Below are 15,617 nucleotides of genomic sequence, written 5' to 3'. Positions count from 1 at the left end.
AAGGGCTGGCCTGTACCCTCGTGGGTTGAGGTGGGGGACTTGGAAGAAAATGTGCTTATTTCCCGGCATTTCCCAGCCTCGTGGGAAAGGCACCCAGCAAGGACTCACGTGGGGCCAGAGTCCAGGGCAGCCCTCGGATGGGACTTTTTATATTTTTATATATATTTTTTGAGATGGAGTCTTGCTCTGTCCCCCAGGCTGGAGTGCGGTGGCGTGATCTTGGCTCACCACAACCTCTGCCTCCCTGCACCCTCTGCCTCCCAGGTTAAAGCGATTCTCCTGTCTCAGCCTCCTGAGTAGCTGAGATTACAGGCAAGTGCAACCACGCCCTGCCAATTTTTGTATTTTTAGTTGAGATGAGGTTTCGCCATGTTGGCCAGGCTGGTCTCGAACTTCTGACCTCAGCCTCCCAAAGTGCTAGGATTACAGGCGTGAGCCACCGCGCCTGGCCTATTATAATTATTTTAAAAATTGTGCTGAAGTACATATGACATAAAATTTACCATCTCAACCATTTTTTTAGTACACAGGTCATTGGCATTAGGTACAGTCACATTCTATGTGGCCATCCCCACCGTCATCTCCAGAACTCCTTCCGCCTTGCAAAGCTGAACCTGTGTCCCCGTTACATTCACTCCCCCTTCCCCCTCCGCCAGCCCCTGGCAACTACCGTTCCGGTTTCTGTCTCTCTGATTTGATGACTCTAGGGACCTCATATGAATGGAGTCACACAGTATTTGTCCTTTTGTAACTGGCTTATTGCACTCAGCACAGTGTCCTCAAGGTTCATCCATATCATAGCATATATCAAAATTTCCTTTTTTTTTTGAGACAGAGTCTTGCTCTGTTGCCCAGGCTGGAGTGCAGTGGCACGATCTCGGCTCACTGCAAGCTCCGCCTCCAGGGTTCACGCCATTCTCCTGCCTCAGCCTCCCGAGTAGCTGGGATTACAGGCGCCCGCCACCATGCCCAGCTAATTTTTTTGTATTTACAGTAGAGACGGGGTTTCACCGTGTTAGCTAGGATGGTCTCGATCTCCTGACCTCGTGATCCGCCCGCCTCGGCCTCCCAAAGCGCTGGGATCACAGGCGTGAGCCACCACTCCCAGCCAATTTCCTTCTTTTTAAGGCCAAATGACAGTCCACTGAGTGTACATACCACTCTGTCCATTCACTCCATTGTGTGTACAAACCACACTCTGTCTATTCACTCCACTGCACGTACATACCCACACACTGTCTATTCACTCCACTGCACGTACATACCCACACACTGTCTATTCACTCCACCGCGCATACATACCACGCTCCGTCTGTTCACTCCGCTGCGTGTAGATACCACACTGTCTATTCACTGACACTTGGGTTGCTTCCACCTTTTGGCCTGGCCTTGTAAGCCCATCAGAGGTGATGCTGAGAGATTGTAGCCTTTTTGGGAAAGGAGGGCTGAGGGCCAGCCAGAAGCTCCTTGGTGGTATTTGAGATGCTTCTAAAAACAAAAACCAAACAGGGACGCTGTCTGTGTCACCATTAGAATACTTCTCAAGATGATGCAATCTGGCCAGGTGTGGTTGCTCACACCTATAATCCTAGCACTTTGGGAGGCCGAGGCTGGAAGACAGCTTGAGCCCTGGAGTTCAAGATCAACCTAGGTAACAAAGTGAGACGTCATCTCTAAAAAGATTAAAAAAGTTAGCCAGGTGTGGTGATGCGTACCTGTAGTCCTAGCCACTTGGGAGTCTGAGGCAGGAGGATTCCCCAAGCCCAAGAGGTCAAGGCTGTAGTAAGCTGTGTTCGTGCCACTGTACTCCAGCCTGGAGGACAGAGCAAGACCCTGTCAAAAAGCTGAAGCAGTATGACCCTCATATTCTACCCTGCTTGGCACCTGAGCTGGGCGGGACACAGACCCAGAGGCCCCTGGCCTGCCCTGTGGACTTGGGGGTCTTCTCGTTTTCCTTGCAGGCTTGGAGTCCCGATTTCAGAGTAAGTCTGGCTATCTGAGATACAGCTGTGAGAGCCGGATCCGGAGTTACCTGAGGGAGGTGAGTCTGAGTGAAGGCCAGGTGTGCTGGGAGGGTTTTTAGAGCCAGGCTCTGTGGGCTCTGGAAGCTTGTGGTCCTCACGATGGGCAGTTGGTAGGACCACACTCCGTGCTTGTGTGGATCTGATGGGGCTGCTCTGGTGAGGGAAGCTAGCGCATGGACCCTGTGCCTCCTACCTTCATGGGGGTGAGCACCCATCGGGCCTTTTCAGCTGCACTTGAGGTCACTGGGGTTGGGGAGCGGGGCGGTGGTGGCTCCTGCCTCCCCTCCTCTCCCCCCGAGGCTTCTTCCTGGGCAGCAGTGGCAAGCATCAGGGCAGACACAGAGCCTGAGTTGTCATTTGCCCAACTGTGACCAAGGTCAGCAGGCACTAGCAGGGATCTGAGGCCCTTCTCATGAGCCCATCCTTGGTCTACAAACCTCTCCACCTCTCCCTCCTCCCTCCCAAAGGTGGAGTCAGCTCTGCCCTCATTTCCATCCACCCCATCTGAATGTGGATTTCCTCATCACATAGCATGACATGCCACACTACACCATACCACACCATACCACACCACACCAGGCCACACCACACCAGACCACACCACACCATGCCACATCACACCAGACCACACCACACCAGGTCACATCACACCATACCACACCACACCAGGCCACATCACACCATACCACACCACACCAGGCCACACCACACCAGACCACACCACACCAGACCACACCACACCAGGCCACACTACACCAGGCCACATCACACCATACCACACCACACCAGGCCACACCACACCAGACCACACCACACCAGGCCACATCACACCATACCACACCACACCAGGCCACACCACACCAGACCACACCACACCATGCCACACCACACCAGACCACACCATACCAGGCCACATCACACCATACCACACCACACCCGGCCACACCACACCAGACCACGCCACACCACACCACACCACACCACACCAGGCCACACCACACCAGACCACACCACACCAGGCCACACCACACCAGGCCACACCACACCAGACCACACCACACCAGGCCACATCACACCAGACCACACCACACCATGCCACACCACACCCGGCCACACCACATCATGCCACACCACACCAGGCCACACCACACCAGGCCACACCATACCATGCCACACCACACCAGACCACATCACACCATACTACACCACACCAGGCCACACCACACCATGCCACACCACACCCGGCCACACCACATCATGTGACACCACACCATACCACACCACACCAGGCCACACCACACCAGACCACACCACACCATACCACACCAGACCACGCCACACCAGACCACACCACCCCATACCACACCACACCAGACCACATCACACCAGACCACACCACACCAGGCAACATCACACCAGGCCACACCACACCATGCCACACGTCATGCCACACCATGTCATGCCACGCCACGCCACGCCACACTGCATCATTAGCACGTGGAGGGTGCTGTGGAGGCCCCTGCAATGGGTGTCCTGCATGGTCAGCCCCTACACCCTCGGCCTACTCCTCTCTGTGGCACAATTGCTAATGCTGCACTGCACCCCTGTGTTTTCTGCATCTCTTCGAGGGCCTGGCGACTGGCCATGTTCCCTCGCATTTCCCAGCCTGCTCCCTGTAGTGGAGCTAACTGATGCTGATCCTCTTCCCTGCAAGTGCAATGCCCAGGCCCTTCCACGCACCACTGCCCGCCTGACCAGGGCGGGACGGCTGTGCCTGCCTGACTTTGTTAGCTCATCTTCTTTTTTGAGATGGAGTCTCACTCTGTTGCTCAGGCTGGAGTACAGTGGTGCAATCTCAGCTCACTGCAACCTCTGCCTTCCAGGTTCAAGTAATCCTCCTGCCTCAGCCTCCCAAGTAGCTGGGATTACAGGCATGTGCCACCAGGCCCAGCTAATTTTTCTAGTAGAAATGGGGTTTCACCATGTTGGTCAGGCTGGTCTCAAACTCCTGACCTCAAATGATCCGCCCACCTCGGCCTCCCAGAGTGCTGGGATTACAGACGTGAGCCACCACACCCAGCCTGTTAGCTCATCTAAGTCTCACCCAGCCTGGGGGCTGGTGTGGTTCCCTCCATTTCACAGGTCAGAGTCTCCCAGGGTGGGACAGCCCAGCAGTGGCTGAGAGGCCATGTGAACTCAGACCCTCTGACCACAGGACTGGGCTTGGGCAGGATCTCAGAGGGCCATGGAGTGAGATGGATCGAGAGCCAGTGTGGGTTTTGGAGCACTGTGCACCAGGCTCAGCGACGTTCCTTGGTTCCTCCAGGTGAGCTCCTACCCCTCCACGGTGGGTGTGGAGGCTCAGGAGGAATTCCTGCGGGTCCTCGGCTCCATGTGCCAGAAGCTCCGGTCTGTGCAGTACAATGGCAGCTACTTCGACAGAGGAGCCAAGGGCGGCGGCCGTCTCTGCACACCGGAAGGCTGGTTCTCCTGCCAGGTGAGCTGTGTGCCCTTTATCCTGGGGCCACCCGGCTGGCCTGTGGAACACAGCCCGCCTGGGGCGAGGCGGGTGGGGACCTTCAGCCCTTGCCCTGCCTGGGCAAAGCCTTGTGAAGAGGTACAGCCCTCACATTCCCAGGGAGGGCGGCAGTGCCTCAGCCAGTGCCTCTCAAGCCGCAGTGCACACAGGAGCCCCTGGGGAGCTTGCAGAGGGCTGCAGGGCCCCGCCCCAGGGCTTGTCTCAGTAGGGCTGGGCAGTGTCTCAGTCAGCCCTGGCTGCCATAACAGATGACCCCTGCTGGGGAGGCTGGAACGGCAGCTAGTTACTGCTCACAGTTCTGGAGGCTGGAAGCTGAGATCAGGCCCATGCTCCCGCACTGCCTTCCCAGGTGTCCCTTCTGCACCATGCTAGGCGTGGTCTGGCCTTTAGTGGTGATGCATCTGTGTCTCTGGCGAGTCCTGGGCACACCCCTCCCCCTCCCATGGTGTGGGGAGCAACTTGAGGCGCCTCTTGGCGTTCGCACACTGCAGTTGCATTCCCAGTAAGGTCCAATGATGCCCGTGATCTTCCGAGTGCCACTCAGTGGGTCCAGCAGCAGGGGCCAGGTGGTGGGCGTGGCCTCCAGTGCTTCTTCCCATGGGACAAGGCTCCTTGCTGCTCCTGCCAGGCAGATCCTTCTGGGGTGATGGGCTCTGGCCATAAAAACACTTCTTCCAAGTTAGCTTAACATTTAGACTTTGCATTGCGCTCGCTCACCACTCACTGAGTACTTCGTGCCTGGCACTGTGGGAGGGGTTGGGACACAAAGACGAAAAATCCTTCATCCCTGACGGCAGGGGGATCCTGCACAGTGGAAGGTGAAAGACACATAAACGAGCGAGACAGAGGAGGCCGTGGGGCTGCAGGAGCCGCAGCCAGTGTCACGGGAGCGAAGGCCAGTCAGGAGCGGCCCCAGGGAGGGGGTGGGGCTTTAGAGCGGGTTGACTGATAGGTGGGGGCGCAAGAGTGAGCTGGGAGGGACCAGGTGCCCCGGGCATGGCAGTGGGAAGCAGTGGGCTCTGCTGGGGAGGCTGCGAGTCCCTGGGGTGATGGGGACACAGAGTGCAGGTGGGCAATGGGGCTCCGGGCACGTGCTCTGCAGATGTCTGTGCACGAATGAGTGTGTTGAGTGCTGGGCTGCGGACCACAGGGAAGACGGAAGCTGTGGCCATGGCACCTTCAGTGAGGCAGCCCTGCCTCTGCATTGGGATCACAGGGAAACATCAGGAAGCCGTGGGGAGTGGCTGGAAAGGGAGCCTCTGGGACATGGGTCCTTGCTTCTCACGTGCTGGCCCTGCCCTGGCAAGTCAGTACCTTCCCGGCCTCACTTCCCGTGAGGTGGGGGTGCTGGGGTGTGATCACAGGGGTAACAGTGACAATAACTACCTTGTCCTCTTTGGGAACTCAGAACATATTGTTGGGGTAATGAGGGAAAAAGAAGGATCTGATTCCAGAGGCAGAGCTTTTTTTTTTTTTTTTTTTTTTTGAGACGAGTCTTCCTCTGTCGCCAGGCTGGAATGCAGTGGTGCGATCTCGGCTCACTGTAACCTCTGCCTCCCAGGTTCAAGTGATTCTCCTGCCTCAGCCTCCCGAGTAGCTGGGATTACAGGCGCCCGCCACCATGCCCGTCTAATTTTTGTATGTTTAGTAGAGATGGGGTTTCACCATGTTGGCCAGGTTGGTCTCAAACTCCTGACCTCAGGTGATCCACCCACATCGGCCTCCCAAAGTGCTGGGATTCCAGGCATGAGTCACCGTGCCCGGCCAAGGCAGAACTCTGAATCTCCCTAAAGCAGCACACCCTGGATCAGGGACCAACCCCCACAGGGTGTGCCTCTCAGTAAGATCGCCTGACTTGTGTATTAGGCCATTCTCACATTGCTATAAAGAAATAGAGAGTGGGTAATTTATAAAGAAAAGAGGTGTCATTGGCTTACGGTTCAGCAGGCTGTACAGGAAGCATGGTGCTGGCATCTGCTCAGCTGCCAGGGAGGCCTCAGGAAACTCACACTTGTGGTGGAAGGGGAGGCAGGAGCAGGCACGTCTCATGTGGGGGGAGCAGGAGCGAGAGGGAGATTGAGGGGTGGGTGCTACTTTTAAGCCAGATCTCAGGAGTACTCACTCTGGCGTGGGCAGCACCCAGGGGATGGTGCTAAACCCTTCATGAGAAATCCACCCCCAGGATCCACCACCTCCCACCAGGCCCCACCTCCCACACTGGGGCTGACATTTCAACATGAGCTCTGGGGTGGGGCTGCACGTCTAAAGCATGTCACTTGGTGACTGAGACTGTATAAGAGACTCACTTCTGGCCGGGTGCAGTGGGTCACGCCTGTAATCCCCGCACTTTGGGAGGCCAAGGCGGGCTGATCACGAGGTCAAGAGATCGAGACCATCCTGGCCAACAAGGTGAAACCCCGTCTCTACTAAAAATACAAAAATTAGCGGGGCCTGATGGCAGGCGCCCGTAGTCCCAGCTACTTGGGAGGCTGAGGCAGGAGAATCGCTTGAACATGGGAGGCGGAGGTTGTAGTAAGCTGAGATTGGGCCGCTGTACTCCAGCCTGCAGCCTGGCGACAGAGCGAGATGCTGTCTCAAAAAAAAAAAAAAAAAAAAAAAAAAGAGACTCATTTTCTGGCCTTCCCTCGTTGTCTTTTGGCCCCCAGGGTCCCTTTGACATGGACAGCTGCTTATCAAGACACTCCATCAACCCCTACAGTAACAGGGAGAGCAGGATCCTCTTCAGCACCTGGAACCTGGATCACATGTAAGCTCACAGAACGAGTTTCAGACCCAAGAGTGCCTGTGGGGCCCTGTCCCTGCCGCAGCCCTGTCCCTGCCGCGGCCCTGTCCCTGCCACGGCCCTGTCCCTGCCGCAGCCCTGTCCCTGCCGCGGCCCTGTCCCTGCCACGGTGTTGCCTCCTTGGGTTTCAAGGGCTGCACCCGTGTTACAGCCCAGGGAAGGGGTACCTGATGGCAGCATGGGGGGCTGCTGAGTGGGCACACACCATTCCCTCCACTGTTGGTACGTGTGCCTGACCCGGAGCCATCCCTCCTGTCCCCTCCAGTCCTCCCTATGGATGGAGCTGGTGGGCAGCGTCCTTCCCAAGAACACAGGTCCCAGCCCTTGGCCGTCAGAGGTTCTGAACCTCTGTGAGTTCGAACCAGGGTGAGCTCAGAAAGCGGGAGCTCCTGGTGTTATGATAGGTAAGGGTGTTTTTCCCTTTTTCTTTTTCTTTTAGAGATGGAGTCTTGCTCTGTGGCCCAGGCTAAAGTGCAGTAGCAGGATCATGGCTCACTGAAGCCCTGAACTCTTGGCCTCAAGCGATCCTCCTGCCTCAGCCTCCTGAGTCGCAGGGACTACAGGTGCTCGCCACCATGCCTGGCTGCTTATTTTGTGGAACCAGCATGAGCAGAAGTCTCAGCTGGCAGGAGTGTTTCACAGCTGTATGAGCTCTATGGCTGTAACAAATAGGCAGGATGGAAGACTTCACTCTTTTAAACTGAGATGCATTCCTTGAATATAATTGTAGCCTTGCCCTTGCTTTTTGAAGACAAAAGCCTTCAAATGCCCTTAAAGTGGCTGTACAGGATGAGCATCCCTAATCTGAAAATCTGAAATCCGAAGTGCTCCAAAATTCAAAACGTTTTGCGACCAACATGTCGCCCAAAGGAGATGCTCATCCGGTCATTTAGGATTTGGGATTTTTTTTTTTTTTTTTTTTTTTTTTTCCGAGATGAAGTTTTGCTCTTGTTGCCCAGGCTGGAGTGCAATGATGTGATCTCGGCTCACTGCAACCTCCGCCTCCCGGGTTCAAGCGATTCTCCTGCCTTAGCTTCCCCAGTAGCTGGGATTACAGGCACATGGCACCATGCCCAGCTAATTTTGTATTTTTAGTAGAGATGGGATTTCTCCATGTTGGTCAGGCTGGTCTTGAACTCCCGACCTCAGGTGATCTGCCCGCCTCAGTCTCCCAAAATTCTGGGGTTACAGGCGTGAGCCACCGCATCTGGCCGGATTTGGGATTTTTTAAAGGACGCTCAGCTAGTCAGTATAATGTAAATATTCCAAAATCCTAAAAAAATCCCAAATCCAAAATACTTCTGGTCCCCAGCATTTCAGATGGGGACATTCAACCTGTATTGCTTTCGGAGTAAGATTTTTTTTAAAGTATGTAAAACACTATGGGCATAGTTGAGCTTTTACCCTGTCCATACTCAGCCTCTACACCTTGCCCCGAGGGAAAACACTCTTGTGAAAGGTGAGTGTGCCCTTCAGAGCCCTCTCGCTGCACCTTTACCACACGCTTGTGAGTTTGACATGTACATACGTGGCATCCCAGCTGGCATCTGCAGAGCCCTGTAGCTGCACCTTTACCACACGCGTGAGTTTAACATGTACATACACGGTGGCCCACGCTGTCATCTGCAGAGCCCTCTTGCTACACATTTACCACACGCATGTGAGTTTAACATGTACATACACGGTGTCCCACGCTGTCATCTGCAGAGCCCTCTCGCTGCATCTTTACCACACTCATGTGAGTTTGACATGTATATATGTGGTGTCCCACGCTGTCATCTGCAGAGCCCTGTAGCTGCACCTTTACCACACGCGTGTGAGTTTAACGTACATATACGGTGGCCCACACTGTCATCTGCAGTGTACCTTTTCATTGCACGCTATGCTTAGATTTGGCATATTCATTGTGGCAGGTGCAGAACACTTCACTTCTTGAATAGGCTCTAATTTTGACATCTTTCCATACTGGTGGGCATTTAGGTTATTTCTCATTTCTCATCATTATACAAATCCCTGGGATGAACACTCTATGAAATGAACCCATATGGTCTGGTTCCGTGCTATTTAAAGTGTGATTACTTTCAAGCATTAGCAACATCTGGGAGCTGGGTGGGAATTCAGATTCTCAGGCCCCATCCAGCCGTAACCCAAGTGCCTGGGGATTGGGGTGTACGTCCCAGCATGGACAAGATGCCCCAGTGTCTGAGCTTGAGTCCCTCTAGGGAGTGTGCTGGGTCCTAATGACACCTCTGTTCCCTCTCTGAGCCTGGCCAGGCTGCTCTCGCGTGTCCCAGCCTACACGCTCGCCATCCGTGTGAGTTCATGCTTTCCCAGGTTCTTGCTGACACTTGGTGTAATTGTACCTTTTTGCATTTTCCCAACCTGATAGGTGAGACACAGATTCTCTTGCTCTAATTTTCATTTTCCTGATGACTAGGAAGGTTGAGCTTCTCTTTCCATGTGTGTGGCCGCTTGTGTCTTCTGTGTTTCTTTCCTTTGCTCGTTCTGTCTTGGACTGTGGTCTTATTTGTGGGCATGCTTTACACATTCTGGATACGTTAATCCTATGATATCTTTTATCATAAGTTTTATTTATTTATTTTTTGAGATAGAGTCTCACTCTGTTGCCCAGGCTGGAGTGCAGTGGCGTGATCTCGGCTCACTGCCACCTCCACCTCCTAGATTCAAGTGATTGTCCTGCCTCAGCTTCCCGAGTAGCTGGGACTACAGGTGTGCACCACCACACCCGGCTAATTTTTGTATTTTTTTAGTAGAGATGGGGTTTTGCCGTGTTGGCCAGGCTGGTCTCAAACTCTGACCTCAGGTGATCTGCCCACCTCGGCTTTCCAAAGTGCTGAGATTATAGGCATGAGCCACTGTGCCTGGCCCACAGCAAGTTTTCAGTGTTAATGTGCTCAGATGTTCCCTTTGTGTGTTAAGAAATCCTGCCCTACCCTGTCTATCCAAAAGAGATTCTCCTACTCTTTTCTCTGCTGGTTTGCTGGACCCCTTGCCACATGCAACAAGTACCCAAAAATGTTTTCTCCCGGCCATCCAAATGCTCTTGTCCTTTTCAAGACCATTGCGGGTGGGGATGTCAATCTAGGGGACACAACTAGCATTTACAGAATGAAATAGGCCATCCTAGAACAGAGTACAGATGGAAATAGCAGAAGGGACAGCGTGAGTCAGAGGAATGTTTCACCAAGTGTTTGCTGCAGTTATATTTTCTCTCACGCTTCCTAAATATGTATACTCACACACAGATAAGTGCGTTGAGTTTTAATTAAAAATGTAGTTTTTAGCACCGGTCTTTGGAAAGTTGCAGAGACAGTGGTTTGTTTGCCACAGGCCTGTCCTGACGTTTGTGGGGGTTGACACCATGTGCCACATGTTTAACTATTTAAGAATTAAAAGCTAATGAACAATGAAATAAAATGCATGCTGTCCCCCTACCTGGACTTACATAGCATCATGGCTGGGAAGGTTTGAGAAGAATTTGCAGGCCTTTCCCAGTTCCGGGATGTGCACGGCAGTGGAACCTAAACATGGCCTGCCACCTGCTGCCTGCGCCTTCTCTTCCCACCCTTAGTGTCACCTCACACCAGGGGCCTGCACAGAGAGCGTCCAGGCCTGGAACACCTTCCCCCTCGGGCTGAAGGGCATGGGCCCTGGGGCTCGGCCTGTCCGAGGAGGATGGCCTGGCCCAGAGCCCGTGCGGTTCAGGGGCCCCTGGGTGGAAGGTGGCACGGGGAGCGTCCGTGTGGGCTCTGGGTGGACCCAACTCCTCAGCCCAGAAGAATCCTGCCTGCGGTGGGAGGGCTGTGGTGGGTGGGGCCTGGAAAGCTCCCGTTTCCTGGAGCCCTAGGGATGTTTCTTTTAGCACCATAGCAGGATCCTCATGGCCTGTGTGAGCCCTGCCGCTGGGGAACTTTCCTTTCTGTCTCTTCACAGCTGTCTTTGGCCGTCTTTGGCCCTTTACTTCACTTTATTAATGTTTGCTTTTTTTTTAAAATTTATTCCTACCTTCTACCTTTGTGGGTTTCTTCTTGCGTATTCATTTGTTCATGTCTCTTTTGTATCTAATCTGTGCTTAAGGTAGTTTCTCCTAGGCTGCATGAGCTGTGTCTTGGGGGTTCAGTTTTTTGTTTTTTTTTTTGTTTTTTTTTTTTGTTTTTGAGGCAGTCTCACTCTGTCACCCAGGCTGGAGTGCAGTGGCATGATCTCGACTCACTGGAACCTCTGCCTCCCAGGTTCAAGCGGTTTTTCATGCCTCAGCCTCCCAAGTAGCTGGGATTACAGGTGCGCACCATGCCGCCTGGCTAATTTTTGTATTTTTGGTAGAGACGGGGTTTCACCATGTTGACCGAGCTGGTCTCGAACTTCTGACCTCAAGTGATCCACCCGCCTCAGCCTCCCAAAGTGCTGGGATCACAGGTGTGAGCCACCACGCCGAGCCGGAGTTGTTTTGAGACTGCATAATTTACATTATGATTTTGTTTTTGACCCATGGATTTTTCAGAAGTCTTTTTAGTTTCCGGACATGTTTTCATGTTTGTGTACGGTGTCTTGTGTTCCTGCCTGCCTTTTGTTGTGGTCTGTTTCCTTGTAACTGGTCAGCGTTTATAGATGTTCATAATGCTCAGCACCTCAGTTCCACTGTGCCAGCTTTCTATTCTGTGCCGGATTTCTATTCTGTGTCGGATTTCTCTCGGTCCTGTGGCGTTTCCACCCCTTTCCTTTGGCCTTTATGTGCCATTAGGTTAGGGCTTATCTCTTGTTAGCCAAGGGTAACGGCCTTTCGTCTTCATCTAACCTGAGATTCTGTCATTCAGCCAGCCGCAGCTTGAACCTCCTGCTGCAGGTGTTGTGACAGCTGCTGTCTCCTAGAACGTGACTCTGTGGGGTCCCTCGCTCTCAACTGTGTCCCCAGTGTGTGGGACGTGGGACAGAGTTTGGCCATGATGGCTACTCAGTGAATATCTTTTTTTTTTTTTTTTTTTTTTTTTGAGACGGGGTCTTGCTGTGTCGCCTGGGCTGGAGTCCAGTGGCGTGATCTCCGCTGACTGCAACCTCCACCTCCTGGGTTCAAGTGATTCTTGTGCCTCAGCCTCCCAAGTAGCTGGGATCACAGGCACCTGCCACCACGCCTGGCTAATTTTTGTATTTTTAATAGAGACAGGGTTTCACTATGTTGGCCAGGCTGGTCTCGAGCTCCTGACCTCAAGTGATCTGCCCGCCTCAGCCTCCTAAAGTGCTGGGGTTACAGGCGTGAGCCACCACGCTGAGCCCACTCAGTGAACCTCTGTTGACCATTTTGTTGAGTGAATACGTAGATTGGATTTTAGCTGCTTTACTCTGGGTTTGTATCCAGCATGCTGCATCTTCACTTTCTTCTGATCTCTTGTGTGCCTTCTGTTGACCTACTTGAGTTTCCTTCTTTCGCTTGTCCATCACCCCACCCTTTTGTGGTTTGACGTTCATGGTGTCCCTAATGTTAGTGATACTGGAAGACGGCACTGCTGCTGTCCCCTCTCCCGGGCCGGCCTCATTGTGACCCTCTGCGGTATTCTTTAGTGTTCGTGTCTCACCTTATTTTAATCCTGCACAAAATGCTGGTGTGGTTTTATGGCCAACACTTCCATTTATTTATCAACAGATTCACCCGCGTCTGTGTTTACCAGTGCTTCTTGCATCTCACCTCTGGGTTCATTTTCTGATTACTGATGTGTAGCCCTTAGTGTTTCTTCCACAAATGGCTGTGAGGGGTAAACTCTACTCAGTGTTTGAAAAGGTCCGTTCAGCTTCCACTCTTGAGTAATTATTTAGTTAGTACTGAATTCTAGGATGACAGATACCTACCTTCAGTACTTTGAAGAATAACTCCATTGTCTTCTGGAATCTGTGAGAAGTCTGTTGGCAGCCTAATTTTCTGCCTTTTTAATGGTAGTTTTAGATTTTTCTCCTCCTCTTGGAAAATGATAAGTATCTAGGTAGAGTTCTTTCTTTTGGATTCTGCCTGGGACTTGTATTCCTTGTGCTGAGGACACGCTTTTCTTTGGTTTTGGAAAATGCTTCTGCGTTGATGAGGTGTGGGTTCTTTTTGATTCTGCCTGTGCAGTTTTCCAGGAGCGCCTGTTAGCTGTGTGTTGGACCTTCTCATTGTGCTCTCCTCACGCTGTGCCTGCGTCTGGGCTGCTGTCTCACTGGGACTTTCTGCTGTGGACTCCATCATGTCCCCCAAGATTCATATGTTGAAACCCTAATCCCCAGTGTGACTGCATCAGGTGATAAGGTCTTTGGGAGATAATGAAGGTCATGAGGGTGGGGCCCTAATCCACTAGGACTGGTGTCCTTAGAAAATGGGAAAGGAGCTCACTCTCCCTCTGTCTCCACCACGTGAGGACACAGCGAGAAGGCGGCCATCTACCAGCCTGGAGGAGAGCCCTTACTAGCACCCAGCGTGCGGCACCTGTTCTTCCAGCCTCCAGGACTGTGAGAGAGTAAATACTCAGTCTGTGGTATTTTCCTCTGGCAGCTGGAGCACACTAAGACACTCCTGTATTGTTCAGGAATTCTCTCTTCAGCTGTTCATGTGTACATTCTGTCCGCTGAGTACATGCTTCCTTTTTTGGGTTCCTAAAGAGCCCAAAAGAAGTGCTTTTGGGTTCTTTATAAAATGAGCCTTTTTTATGCCAGTCTGTTTTCATTATTTCCATTTCTTTTTAATCACTTTAATCATTAATCATCCATTTTAAGCATATTTGTTTTACGGTCACATGCTAAAGCATTCAACCTTGCCCACAGAGAGGTCTGGCATTCGTTCTTGAGCCCTGGGAGGTAAACGCCAATGCCTTCAAATGTCCTGCCTGGTAGGAGTGTCTTTGTTCACCTGGGGGCCTTGGGTCACTGGATAGTTTAATGGGGTGATTTAGGATGGGGTCTTTGGGTCAGCTTGACCTCTAGAGGGTTTGAGGTGGAGGTTGGCGCTGTGGGCCATCAGCCATGTCTGTGTGAGCCCCAGTAAAGGCTGGCGCCCAGGCCTGGTGAGCTTCCCGGTTGGCAGTGTCGTCACCGAGGGCTGTGGAAGTTAGTGCTTGGGGAAGGTAGGGCTGGCCATGACCCCACAGGGAGGGGACAGTTGGAAGCTCTGGGATTGGAACCTTCCAGGACTGCCCCCTCTGTGCCTCTTAACCTTGGCTGATTTTCATCTGCAGCTATAAGAAATGATAACCTTGAGTCCAATGGCTCGTTGGGGGATCTGCGAGTCCTTTCAGAGAGTTATGGAGTCTGAGGTGGTCTCAGGGACCCCTCCCTGCTGTAGTTGGTGTCAGGAGTGAGGGTCCTTGTGGACTGTGCTAGGCTCCTGAAGGGCTTGTCATGTGAGCAGCCCTGTGCCGCTGCTGGGTTGGCCTCTCCTGCTGGTGGAGCCTTCTGCTGCTGTGTGTTTGGGCCCGGAGCTCGCTTCAGTAGGAAGTGCTTCCCGTAGGCCTCCTCTGTGCTCCGGTGTGTCACAGCCCCCCTTCAGCGTGGCTCTTCGTGGGTTCGGATTTGATTCCTGCAGATGCCCAGGGTTTCCCTGTGACTTGGAAGCAACTTCCTGCCATTTTTTGCTTGTGGTTCCCTGCCTTGTTGGTTGTGTACTTTGGGCTGTACACCCTGCGTTCTGTGGATGACTGTGAAGGTGGGGACAGGAACGCACTCCCAGTGTCTACACCCTGTGTGCTCCCCTGCCTTCTCTCCCCACGCTGAATTCAGGCTTGTCCACGTGACACCAGTGAAGGCAACACTGAGGCCTGCTTGTGTGGGGGACTTGTCCCCTCTGAACACTGCCATGGCCATGTGAGGGAGCCTGTCCTGGCTCCTTCAGGATGGGGGAGGACAGGGGAGAAGGGCCCAGCCCTAGGCCACCCTCCATCAGACACAGCTCCCGTGTGCACCAGGCAACACCAGCAGAAGGCCCCCCAGGCCAACCCCCGGAAGCCACTGCGTTTTGTGGTGGCTGCTTCTGCAGCATTAGATAATGGGCTCAGTGGGTTTCCCTTCCTCTTACCCAAGCCCCGGGCTCCACTCAAGCTTTTCTATCCCCCTTAATGGCTATGGCAGGGGTCTCTCCCTGTCTTTCTAGGGTCCCCTGGGCCTGTATCAGGGACTGGAACCCTGGTGAGCCCCTGGACCATAGCTTGCCTGTGTGCACTAATTTCTCTTTGGTTTCTGGCAGCTGGGGAGCCCCTTTCTTTTGATCTCAACT

At 53.1% G+C, this 15,617-nt stretch overlaps 1 protein-coding gene across 4 annotated transcripts in view; it reads left to right on the top strand.

Moving 5' to 3' along the window:
* DFFB (DNA fragmentation factor subunit beta) overlaps positions 1–15,617 on the top strand; it is a 37,964-nt gene that overhangs the window by 8,953 nt on the left and 13,394 nt on the right. For 3 of the 4 annotated variants that reach the window (XR_008517257.1, XR_010136975.1, XM_024254779.3), the window contains exons 4-6: positions 1,962–2,041; positions 4,351–4,521; positions 7,230–7,330. Coding sequence is in view for 2 of the 4 variants with exons in the window: in XM_024254779.3 (XP_024110547.2) it covers positions 1,962–2,041; positions 4,351–4,521; positions 7,230–7,330 (352 nt within the window). In the remaining 2 variants the exon portion in view is untranslated. Of the gene's footprint in view, positions 1–1,961; positions 2,042–4,350; positions 4,522–7,229; positions 7,331–7,805; positions 15,155–15,617 lie in introns of those variants that run through there. The other variant, XM_063715575.1, reaches the window with a different exon arrangement.

Source organism: Pongo abelii, chromosome 1, assembly GCF_028885655.2.
Source record: "Pongo abelii isolate AG06213 chromosome 1, NHGRI_mPonAbe1-v2.0_pri, whole genome shotgun sequence".
In the NCBI taxonomy this organism is placed as follows: Eukaryota; Metazoa; Chordata; class Mammalia; order Primates; family Hominidae; genus Pongo; species Pongo abelii.
The sequence above is the reverse complement of the archived record's forward strand: the minus strand, read 5'-3'. Positions and strand labels throughout refer to the sequence as shown.